General features: G+C 43.5%; 1 protein-coding gene across 1 annotated transcript in view; it reads right to left on the bottom strand.

Moving 5' to 3' along the window:
• The window catches only part of LOC120514307 (collagen alpha-1(XIV) chain), a 228,986-nt gene that overhangs the window by 19,485 nt on the left and 196,287 nt on the right, over window positions 1-13,214 (bottom strand). Inside the window, exon 25 of the mRNA XM_039734634.1 lies at window positions 12,343-12,409. Within this exon, the coding sequence (XP_039590568.1) occupies window positions 12,343-12,409 (67 nt within the window). The remainder of the gene's footprint in view (window positions 1-12,342; window positions 12,410-13,214) is intronic.

Below are 13,214 nucleotides of genomic sequence, written 5' to 3'. Positions count from 1 at the left end.
TCCCTTAGTGTACTTTTAGCTACAGGCTCACTCCACCATGAAGTGTGCCCCTGGGGATCTTTTCTGCCCACTGCTATCAAGCAATTCAATGCTTCCACCCAGCTGTCTGCCTTCTCCACCTTTTGTGTGCTCACTCTCCCTGGACTCTAAGTTCATTTTGTAATATCTGCACATTATAAGTTAATTTATTAATAATGAATTTATTTATTGATCAATTGATTGGCTGTATTACTTGTTCTGCGAGTCGGTGTCCTTTTTTTATATGTCTGCTGCTGCATGCATCTGAATTTCTGCATGGGATTAATAAAGCTGATCTGATCTGTTCCAATAATATTGAAAATAGCTTCAATTTACATTTTTTAATAATATTAAAAAGGTAAGTTTAGAGTGCGATGTTATCAATGACTTTTTAAAACAAATTTTGTTAAAGGAATACTCCATGTAAAAATTATATTTGGTTCTATATAATGATTATACAGTTAAAAATGCTGGAGGTATGGACAATAAAATAATTGCATTTCATGCCTGTAAATGATCTGCACAATTTATGAGTTTACAGTTTGTTTTACTTCTGTTCCAGTTCGGATTTTCACCTTCACTGCAACTCTGGGGTCTTGCTTTGAATGAGTATCCATTTTCTCTTTTTTGGCACAGTAACATATCAAATGTACAATCTTATAGAACTGAACAATTTGACACCTGCTCTGATCATTTTGTTTTAAAACCTGTGAGTGCCTGTTGGTGAAAACCTGGACTTTTCCTGCTTTTTTGTTTGCCTCACATATCCAAAGGCCCATTGTAAGCATGGCACCATGGTGCACAACTAAAGCATCCTGATCATTGATCCATCCCTGAGTGGACATTTTTTCATTGGTTTCTTGAGCGCACAAAAGCCGAATGTTAAGGTTAAAAATTAGTGTAATATTTTGTTCACCAGTGCTCTTAAAAATATAGGTGCAAAAGTGATTTGTCAGAGCGATGGTTCCAGAAAAAAAATGTTACTTATTTTCATTATTATTAGTTATTATTTGGCTGACACCTTTATTCAAGATTATTTACAACATTGAAGATTACAATTGGTTCATTTCTTGATTTTGTTGATTTTCTAATTGCAGCACAGACAGATGAAATGACTTGTTCATGGTCACACATCATCAGATGCTGTGTAGGTTCAAAGCTCTAACCATAATGCCACATTGCCTGCCTTAAAAAGAATGCAAACTCAGTTCCCCTTCGCACAGGAGAAGTTCAAACTTGAAAAATCAACTTGCTAAAACATTAAATTACAACTGTCAGATAAGATCTATAGATCTGTACAGGTTCCAAAATAGCAATAAACAGATTATAACATATTTTGAAATACCAGTGAATTTCTGATTTTAAAAAGGCCTGCCGTTGCTTACAATAACAAATGAAAAGTTCAGGCTTTCTCGATCCTGTTAGATAGTCTACTATATATTAAAGATTTCTGTTTTAATCACACCTTAGGAACCTTTTCAGAGCCTAAAGATCCAATATAGTATGTAAAAACCCTTCCCATAATTAAATGGTTCTTTTTTAAGTAATTGTTCTATGAGAAACCACATAACCCACTAAAGTCGAATTTAAGAATCATTATTTTTAAGAGTGAAGGTAGCCAGTGGTTCTTTGTTCACTGACCAAGTGTTTAAAGGGTGAATCATGGAGACATTTCTAGACGTCTGTTGCTTGTGATTGATCAGTCTTATCAAATGAGCTCCAGAAGCTGCATTCCAAAGAGTAGCTCTGACAGAAGAATTTATACTTTATTTGAAGTTAAGTGCCAGTGAAAGAGAGCCTGGCAGATGACTTTTAAGCAAAACACCAATGTGCAAAATCAAAGCAAAGTGGGTAATGTCAGTCTTTCTATCATATAATATACAACTGGATTTTACCAGTGTGAAATTTCATTCATTTCAAACACCCATATACACTCACCTAAAGGATTATTAGGAACACCTGTTCAATTTCTCATTAATGCAATTATCTAATCAACCAATCACATGGCAGTTGCTTCAATACATTTAGGGGTGTGGTCCTGGTCAAGACAATCTCCTGAACTCCAAACAATGTCAGAATGGGAAAGAAAGGTGATTTAAGCAATTTTGAGCGTGGCATGGTTGTTGGTGCCAGACGGGCCGGTCTGAGTATTTCACAATCTGCTCAGTTACTGGGATTTTCACGCACAACCATTTCTAGGGTTTACAAAGAATGGTGTGAAAAGGGAAAAAGATCCAGTATGCGGCAGTCCTGTGGGCGAAAATGCCTTGTTGATGCTAGAGGTCAGAGGAGAATGGGCCGACTGATTCAAGCTGATAGAAGAGCAACTTTGACTGAAATAACCACTTGTTACAACCGAGGTATGCAGCAAAGCATTTGTGAAGCCACAACACGCACAACCTTGAGGCGGATGGGCTACAACAACAGAAGACCCCACCGGGTACCACTCATCTCCACTACAAATAGGAAAAAGAGGCTACAATTTGCACGAGCTCGCCAAAACTGGACAGTTGAAGACTGGAAAAATGTTGCCTGGTCTGATGAGTCTCGATTTCTGTTGAGAGATTCAAATGGTAGAGTCAGAATTTGGCGTAAACAGAATGAGAACATGGATCCATCATGCCTTGTTACCACTGTGCGGGCTGGTGGTGGTGGTGTAATGGTGTGGGGGATGTTTTCTTGGCACACTTTAGGCCCCTTACTGCCAATTGGGCATCGTTTAAATGCCACGGGCTACCTGAGCATTGTTTCTGACCATGTCCATCCCTTCATGACCACCATGTACCCATCCTCTGATGGCTACTTCCAGCAGGATAATGCACCATGTCACAAAGCTCGAGTCATTTCAAATTGGTTTCTTGAACATGACAATGAGTTCACTGTACAAAAATAGCCCCCACAGTCACCTGATCTCAACCTAACAGAGCATCTTTGGGATGTGGTGGAACGGGAGCTTCGTGCCCTGGATGTGCATCCCACAAATCTCCATCAACTGCAAGATGCTATCCTATCAATATGGGCCAACATTTCTAAAGAATGCTTTCAGCACCTTGTTGAATCAATGCCACTTAGAATTAAGGCAGTTCTGAAGGCGAAAGGCGGTCAAACACCGTATTAGTATGGTGTTCCTAATAATCCTTTAGGTGAGTGTAAATCCTAGAAAGAAGAATGACTACTCAAGCTAAAGCAAATGGCAAAGAATTTATCCAGTACCTTTGCAGTAAAAAACAGAAAAATAATTTAAGAAACTTTAAAGAGATACATAAGGAGAAACATCTGGAAATGAGTCAGTGTCTTCATACATTTTACGTGCAGAAGCCAATTTTACATTTCAGTGTATACAACTATATCAGCCTAAGTCTATATATTTAATCCTATCAATGTTTAAATGTTCATTTTTTCACATAGAAAGTCATAGATGGTTTTATAACATTTCTAAACTCTTTAAGCCTTAACTTTAAATCCCAAATCAGCTGAAAGTCATTTATTTTACACTTTCATCTTATAGATTCCAGCTAAGATATTCATATTAAAAATTGTAAAAGGCATTTATAAAACTAATCAATCTTTCTTTTTTTTAGTGAATCACATACTCAGTGTCACAAGTGGCAATGAAGTGCCTTTAGGATTTGAGCTTGAAAACCATGGGTTTTGGAACGAACCACAAACCTTTACAGCTTAATAAGATCTGGATGTGATATTGTGACAATTTAGCTATGAACATGATAGGCTCAACTGTTTCCTCTCATTTGTGAAACATTTTATGTTTTTATGTCAAAACTAAATCCATAACACAGGGCTATGCTCCAACTGACTTGTTTTATTTTCGATACTTCTAGCATTTAGGCAAGGTATTTTTGATGTGTTACTCATTTTACTTTTGCATTTAAACATCAGATTAGAATTTACATTACTATGCCTTTTATTTTTACAGTATAGTGTGTTCCTTCATGTACAGTTTTATACCTGGTCAGTGCTAAACTCACTGCCCCTCCATATACCCCGGTTTAAACAATCCTCAACTAATCTACTCATACACATTCCCAATACATTGATGCCCACCCCATTCAGATATAACCCAGAATAGCAGAACTGACAGACTACACTTATGTATGTCATTTATTCCAACATGGACAATGACCATTGGTTCCACCAGCTCTCTGTCCAAGAGCCTATCAATCCTTCCAGTGAGGTCTCTCACCTGTGCACCCAGAAGGCAACACACCATGCGAGACTCTCTCTCTCTGGAGGAAACCTGCGCTTCAATCCACCTGAATGTTTGATTCCTCAACTAGCACTGCCTCTCTCTTTCCTGGAACGAGGTGGCCATTTGGGGGTTCTCATGCCTGCTTTCTACCTCAGAATCTTCAGAGATACCATCCATCTCTCCAATTACCTGAAAACAGTTTGACACTTCCAGTTCTGGGGTTGATGCCACCCTTTACCTGGCGCCTTGTGATCATGACCCACCTATCTCTACCTGTCTGGTCTAGAATATCTTCCTGTGCCCCTATAGGGGTACACACTATCTCTATAAGGGACACCTGGGCCAGGTCCGCCTATTCTCCACTACAACGCAACTAGCCAACTACTCCTCCAGTTCAGTGACCCTGACCTTGATATGCTGGATCAGCTGGCATTTTCTGCAGATGTAGCCCTTATAGAAGACTGACTCCTCCAAGACATCCTCTAAAAGGTCTGGCCTCATTATTAAAATTTAACCTTGGATTACTAAAACTGCTTGTTTTTAAAGGTGTTTTAAATTAAAATTAAATGGTTTAACTTAAATGGCAAAAATTGAAAAAATGAAGCCAAACAAATTTGATTGAAGAACTGCTTCTGACCCCCCAGTAGTATTCTCTCCCTCGAATGCCTGCTGTCTGTCCTTCTATGAAGTTAGCTTTACTTTTCTTTGTCTGCTCTCCACATTTGTGCTTCTCTTATTCCTTACATAACACCTTTCCACTCACACCTTTTGTATTCCTTTGTATTAATGAACCCTTACGCTGGCTATCTTACCTGCTCTACTTTTCTGACCACTAAGAAGTGTCCAATCTAGAAAAACTTGCTTACTGAATATCTGCTGCTAGTTAATTTGTTGCTGTTGTCACACACGTGCACATGGGAACCAGCTGAAGGGCCTAAACACTAGTAATTCTACGCCAGGCCAGGGGGTGGCGGAGTGTACTGACTTTTTCTCTCAGTCCCTTGCAGACCTTTCCCGGGAAGTCCTGCCTGTTGCCGGCCCCAAGGATGATGTCACTTCCGGGCACAAGGACACAACTCCCAGTTCCGGCATAGATGACGTCACTTCCCTTCCAGCCCTTTAAAACTGCCATCTTGCCTCATTACAGGCAGTTCTGTTCTGGACTCTGAACTAAACACATCGTGTTTACAACTACAACTACTTTTGCAGCCGATTCAATTATATGGGTGGCTGCCCCAAATCTTTATGATGTCTCCGACTCATTCTTATCACACTGTCTTGTCTGCTCCTACAGTCACTTGTGCCTGATCAGCTCCATAACGCTAGCCGCCTGCCTATGTACCGATGAGCCCTTCTATTTACAGCTTTGAAAAGTTGAAAACAACTTCGGACAGCAATGTAATCATTGTTTTGTTTTTCTAAAAGACTAATGGTCACATTTCTTTGAATTCAATGTTTAAACTATGCTGAGTACATCATTTAATAAGATTTCTCATACACTTATTTTGTTGATATTTGATTGCTGTAATGGTGCAACAGATTTTTTACTAAGGGCCAATAAATACACCAAATTGAAACTAAACCAAAATCCATAAAAATCCTTAAATTACTTTGAAATGTGCTCATACCCTGTTGGGTAAAGCAATAACATAATAAAGTTTGATTCATGGAAACCAGTGTATGTTTTTTAAAGGCTGGGATCTAATTGGTAGAAATGTATTTTTAACTACAAAACTATTTTATATATCCCTCATAAATTTATAAATGACCTACACAATAACATTCAAAATAGGTTCTCTCTTTCTCTTTTAATTACATTGTCCTGAATGAAGACGCAATTTTCAAACAAGAAAGTACTTTAATGTAAAGTAAGTGTTTTTATAGATCTGTCCTTTACTGTTACAGTTTGGAGTCAATTTTATTTGTAAATGTACAAAACTGTAGTTAACTCTGTATAACTCCTGCTCTTAAATCTCTATAGTTGATTCCATCAATGTTTAAAATTCTTATTTTAGCACATAAAGTCATTAATGGCTGTACACGATTCCACATTGAACCTTCCAAAACATACTTAAGAATGTAAATTGTTATCATAAGAAACAAGTCTCCTTAAAATGCCAGGGATGAATAAAACACCTGTAGGACACACGCTACAGTACTGTGCTAACATAGAAGCCGAAATCAGACGAAGATCCTTGGTTTTATCATTGCAAATTCATCTTATAGATACTAGCTAGGGTCCTTAAAGTCACCAATAACACACCCATTGTCAGATGTTACTCATGGACACCTGTCTGCATTGATGGTAATACAATGTAGAAATACCAAAGTACGACTAAGTGGCCTGTTGGTATAGGTCAAAAAAACACCAAATTAACAGCTCCTAATGGGCCCTAGAGGTTTATTTTCTATGGAATCCATAGTCACTGGAAGTTTGCTTTATTCTCAACTACTGCTAGCTTTACTCAACGCATTACTATTGTCACACACGTGTGCATGGGAAGCAGCTGAAGGGCTTAGACAATACTGTTTATACATCTGCCCAGGGGGGGCGCTGGCGCTCTTTCTGAGTTCTCTGCAGGTCTTACCGGAAATCCCACCAGGAGCCGCCATTTCCAGGAAGGACACACCACCTCGGTTCCGGCCCCAAGAATGAGGTCACTTCGGTTCCGGCCCCAAGGGTGATGTCACTTCCAGTTCCGGCCCAGAGGACGACATCATTTCCGCCCTCTGAGCTATAAAGCTCGCTGCCTTTGCTTAGGCAGGCAGTTCTGTCTTGGACTCTGTTGTGTAAACAACTGTATTGAAAATGCCTCAAATTCAATTGCAGCCGGGAAACCGCATTAAACGGGTGGCTGCCCCAAACCTTTCCACGCCTCTGGTCTCCAGTTATTACAGTGGCGTAGTCGGCAGGATGGTGTCCCGAAGAACCGGGACACGGACCTTCAAGGAACCAGGTGGGTGAGTACGGGGCCGAGTTTGGGGCAGGGAGTGCGCCGGAGGGTCAGGAAGGACGCGGTGCAGGCTCTGCTCCACGAGCATAACCCGGGGCTACCAACCCATCTCGTGGAGAAGGTAGAGGGGACCCACAGGCGTGGGCTGGCTTCTGGGGAAAACACACGAGTGGCTCAGTATGCTCTTCTGGGTAGGAAAGCCGAGCAGCCCATCGGGACCAAGGTCCCTGTTAGCGATGGGCTGTCCCCAGGCCGGCAGGTAAAGAATATAATAGACTGGGAGTTTAACCCAACAAAGGGCTGTCAGAGCAGGCTATGGCTCTCTGGCAACAGGTGGGTGAGTGGCTACGGCCATTTGATTTGACCCCCTTGCAAATAGTGCAGCAAGTGGCCTGTTTTTTGCTGCTACAGCGAATACCCCAGGAATTTGCCCAGCCGGCCTGGGGAGAATTCCATTCCTGGACGAGCTGCTACAGCTCTTGCAACCCAGAGGCCGGCTGTGAAACCGGGAGGGCAGACCAGCCGCTCTGTGGACTACCGGGAGTTATGTCCTACAAAGCAGTCCCTTCCACGCAATCCAGAGCCTGTTCGAAGTCGCCGGGCCGTCTGGCTTGCGACCTGTCGGGAACAAGGCGGACCGTAGGGGACAATGGCGGGGTTGTTTGTGTGCCCTTAGCAATCCCTGGCGGATAAACATACGGGAGAGCTTATTATTAATGGACATATGGTAACAGCGCTGTTTGATTCCGGCAGTAGCGTGTCTGTCGTTGCTCGCCGTTTTGTTCTACCGCAACAATGGATTAAGAAAAGACCAGTCTAAAATGTATACGGAGATATCCGCTCGTACAATACCGCCCGGTGTTACGTATGTCTCGGAGGAACCCTTCGCGGCTTACGTGGCGGTACACCGGATCCTCCGTTTCCGTAATCCTCGGGCGGACTGGTCTGACAGTAACGCGGTAGTTTAGAAAGCATTCCCCGAAAAGCTTTTGGCCTCGTTATAGATGATAAAGACTCATCTCAAGCTGCTTCCACACCGTGTAATCAGCCGACAGGGAGTGGGGCGGTAGGCCAAGAGAGTGACGAAGATACTCCCGGACCGTCGCGGGCTACTACGTCATCCACTAGCGCCCGGCAGCGAGGAGGATTCTCCGCCCCTTGAGGTCAGACGGACCCGCTCTCTGAGTTGCACTTTCAGTTTAGAGCGACTCCGGCTTCTTTCAAGAGAACAGTGGAATGGCGACTCTCTGAAGCACATAAAGAATGCAGTGGTTCTCGTTAACGCCAAACGCATTTGCCCATGCCACAGGGACCTCACTTTGTCATGGATAATGAATTATTGTATCGGGTTGCTGAACATGAGGGAAGGTCCGGAAGTTGTTGCTAGTCCAGCGGACCTACGGCGGCAGGTTTGCGAGTTAGCCCACTCTCACCTTCTTGGAGGCCATCTCGGCTCCGATAAAACATTAGAGCGCATTAAGCTCCGTTTTTGGCGGGGATTAATGAGGAGGTTCGCGCTTTTGCATTTCCTGCCGGAGTGTCAACTGCGGCAAATTCCTAGGAAGGACCGTGCTCCTCTGATTCCCCTTCCCCTTATTGGCGTTCCTTTGACAGGATTGGGGTGGATATAGTAGGACCCTGGAGCCCTCAGCCGAGGATATAAATATATACTCGTCCTCGTGGATTATGCAACCCGATTCCCTGAAGCCGTTCCATTGCTCGGCTACCACTAAAAATATTGCACGGGAACTAGTAGGAGTCTTTTCACGGGTGGGCATTCCTAGAAGTCCTGACGGACCAAGGCGCCTTTCACCTCGGAAAGCGTTCAAGGAGACTGCCAAGTTACTGAAAATAAAGCATTTAAAAACCTCGGTGTATCATCCTCAAACCGATGGGCTAGTGGAGAGATTCAATCAAACTCTCAAGCAAATGCTACGTAAGGTAGTCAGCAAGGATGGGAGGAATTGGGACCAACTCCTCCCCTTGTCCTCTTTGCCTACGGAAGTCCTCAAGCCTCTACGGGTTCTCTCCCTTTGAATTACTATACGGAAGACAGCCCGGGGCTTATTAGATATTTTAAAGAGGGCTGGGAAGGGGAGGCACAGCCCTCCACTAACATTTTGGAGTATATGCCCAATTGCGCGATAGATTTGATGTAATAAGACCTATACTAAAAGTCATATCGAGGAGGCACAATCAGCACAGGCCGCCTGTATGACCGTGTACGACTCTCCGGGAGTTCCAACCGGGGGATCGCGTCATGGTATTGGTTCCTACTTCACACTCTAAACTGCTCGCACATTGGCTAGGCCCCTCCGAAATTAAGGAGGGAAGGGATTGGTCGACTATTTGGTGAAACAGCCCAATCGCCGACCAGCTGGCGAATATATCATGTAAACCTGCTGAAACCGTGGAAGGAGAGGGATCGATCCCTCCTCCGGACAGCCCTGCTCTCTCTTGCGGAAGTAAGTGCCCTTAATTTCGTGAACAGCTATCTCCCAGACAGAGACAGGAGCTCGAAGCAGCTATCCGCTCGGTCCCAGAGGTGGTAAGTGAACAGCCAGGTCGGACCTCTCTGATTGCGCGACATAGTGACTGACCGGGGTGATCGTCCGTGGCGACCCTACAGACTCCCGGAGGCAAAGAAAGTAGAAGTGGAACTGGAAATCAAGCGAATGCTGGCACTAGGAGTGATCGAGGAAAGTAGTAGTCCCTGGTCCAGCCCCATCGTCTTGATTGCTAAGCCTGACGGCAGTTGGAGGTTTTGCAATGACTTCCGTCGGCTCAACCAAGTTTCCCGATTTGATGCTTATCCCATGCCCCGCGTGGCCGACCTCCTCGAGAGACTGGGACCAGCCAAATTCTTGACTACACTTGACATGACAAAGGGGTACTGGCAGGTTCCTTTAGCGAGTCCGAAGGAAAAACGCGTTTAGCACTCCTAGCGGACACTGGCAGTATCGTGTCCTTCCATTGGGTTACGGGGCCTGCGACTTTTCAGCGTCTGGTGGACAAAGTGCTCCGGCCCCATAACTCGTTCTGTGCTGCCTATCTGGATGGCGTTGTCATCTATTCCAGCACCTGGAAGGAGCACATACAGCAGGTCACAGCAGTATTACGGACATTGGGAGAGGCGGGCTCGCATCAACCCCAAGAAATGTTACTTGGGTTGAGAGAAGCCAAATATTTGGGCTACCTAGTGGGCGGGGTACTGTGAGGCCACAGTGTTCCAAGTTGCAAGCCATAATGGCCTGGCCCGTCCAAAACCAAGCGGCAAGTCCAATCCTTTCTCGGTTTGGCCGGGTACTACCGCCGGTTTGTGCCTCGTTTCTCCGAGAGCGGCGCCCTTGACCGACTTGACAAAGAAAAGAGCTCCTAATACGGTGGTATGGTCTGATAAGCGGGGCTGCATTCAGTGACTTAAAAGGGCTCTGACTTCAGCACCTATCTTAATCTCCCCTAACTTCTCTCTCCCTTTTGTCCTCCAGGCGGACGCTTGGACACAGGCTTGGGAGCCGTGTTGAGCCAAAGCGTCGGCGGTGTTGAACACCCGTTATGTACCTGAGCGGAAACTGTTGGACCGGGAGACCAGGTACGCGGCGGTGGAGAAGGAGGCTCTGGCGATCAAATGGGCGGTGACGCAGCTGCGGGACTACCTCTTGGGTGGCGTGTTCACTCTGGTGACGGATCATGCGCCTTTAAAGTGGATGGCCCTTCACAGGGAGTCGAATCCGCGGGTCACGAGGTGGTTTCTTGACCTGCAGCAGTACAAATATACGCTCGTTCATCGACAGGGGTCCCTTCATGCCAACGCCGATGCCCTCTCCCGGGCCCACGACCTCTCGGTGCAGGTCGCCCGACCCCACGGGTCTGGGCTGAGGGGAGTCTTGTCACACTGCGTGTGCATGGGAAGCAGCTGAAGGGCTTAGACAATACTGTTTATACATCTGCCCAGGGGCGGGTGCGCTGGCGCTCTTTCTGAGTTCTCTGCAGGTCTTACCGGAAATCCCACCAGGAGCCGCCATTTCCAGGAAGGACACACCACCTCCGGTTCCGGCCCCAAGAATGAGGTCACTTCGGTTCCGGCCCCAAGGGTGATGTCACTTCCAGTTCGGCCCAGAGGGCGACATCATTTCCGCCCTCTGAGCTATAAAGCTCACTGCCTTTGCTTAGGCAGGCAGTTCTGTCTTGGACTCTGTTGTGTAAACAACTGTATTGAAAATGCCTCAAATTCAATTGCAGCCGGGAAACCGCATTAAACGGGTGGCTGCCCCAAACCTTTCCACGCCTCTGGTCTCCAGTTATTACACTATTTAGTTATTACTATTAAGAGGTTAAAGCTGGAAAAAATTGAAGATAATTTTGTATTTTAACTCTTTGAAGGCTGAATATTTTCTGAAAAGCAATGGTTACACATACAAATCAACATAAAACGTCTGTTGCTGCATGCTGTGGCTGCCAGTTTGCCAAGAATGTGTGGCAGGCTTGCTGCCAGGCTGTCTTCACTGGTCGCTGTGCATTGCAATCTGGCCTATACCTCTTATCATTTTTAAGTGGCAGTCCTCCTGGTGAACATTGTCGTAGGCATATTAGCTACATGAACCTGTTCAGCACCACAATTAGCTGGGGACCAGTCAGCTGAAGCTGGAACCTCACATTCGTTTTCGATCACTTGTATCAAAATTGGAGTCTGATAAGTCATAGTCCAGTTCAGAGAGAACAGGCGAAACTTCGTCCACAGAGTATTTTAATTTACGCATTCACTTTGATCTCTTGCCATTATGTCAGTGCCATTTTGCCGGTGTTTTGCGCCTTACTACTCACATGAGCATAGGAAATCTCGGTCAAACCAATGAAACTAACTTTCCTTCTGGCAGCGAGTCCAACTAAAACATAACAGTTGGTTTTGTCACAGTTTACATTTGATTACCATTGTCAACTCCTCCTTTTGACAAAAGTCAACATCAGCCCTGAAAGAGTTAATTTAAAGAGGTTTGTAAATGTTTAAAACACTCTGATGTTGTCAAACTACATGATGCTATTTAAAAATAACCTTCATTGAAAAATAAGCATATTCTTAAGGAAGACAAAATTATCCTATAACAAAAATGGAAAAGGAACTTTTAAAGTCATATTCAAATAAAATCTGTAAAAAATACTTACTATGGACAAGTTGTTCACAAGTTTGTGTGACAAGCTGATAAATTGTTGCCATAGACTGAGGTTCTCCCTAAAAAATGGAAAACATCAGTTTTCACTCATTTACAGGCAGCAGAAACTTTTTAAATGCATTACAAAGTGAATCCACAAGTGAGAAATTTTTAATAAATACTTTTTATTGGGCATTGAGTGTACATGGCCATAGGTCTGCCATAGTGAAGTTTCAGAAAACATCAATAACAATGATTCACAAAAGAAATTTGATGAACCAATTCAAAAAAAATACTGAATTTTCTCACTTCGTATAGACAAATGATTTTCAAAAGCTTTTGATACAACTCTGAAGGTTTGAAATAAGAAGCCAATCATATCAGCGATAACTTACAAGTCTGGATCTCATCTTGATTCATTAGATTGAGCCCAATAGTACAAATAAGAGGAGAATACTCCACATGGGGATGACATCATCACAGGGGCCTTTCAAAGGTCAGTCAGTGAACTATTGTCTTTTCAAATGTATGCTAATTATACTAATTCTAATATAGTTAGCAAGATTTCGATTGAAACAGATACTGTACAAAACAAATAACTTGACAATATTCAAAACTGGAAGAACACCTTACAATGCAAAAAAAAAGTAAAGTGTTACACACAAGGAAAACTTTTTAAAGTAAGTTTTAATTATAAATAAAACATGGGTAATAAGCTACTTTCTCACAGGAAGCAAGTTCTGAAAAGTATCTAGGGATTTATATTGATGTAACAGTGTCATTGTCTAGACCATGTACAGAAGAAGTTAAAACGTTAGTTTATATTGTAAAGCCTTGTATATAAATCAAAAGATGTTATGCTCAGACTATATAATATGCTAGTTT

Source organism: Polypterus senegalus, chromosome 14 (genome assembly GCF_016835505.1).
Source record: "Polypterus senegalus isolate Bchr_013 chromosome 14, ASM1683550v1, whole genome shotgun sequence".
In the NCBI taxonomy this organism is placed as follows: domain Eukaryota; kingdom Metazoa; phylum Chordata; class Cladistia; order Polypteriformes; family Polypteridae; genus Polypterus; species Polypterus senegalus.
Note: the sequence above shows the minus strand (reverse complement) of the source record. Positions and strands in the feature narration are given on the sequence as shown.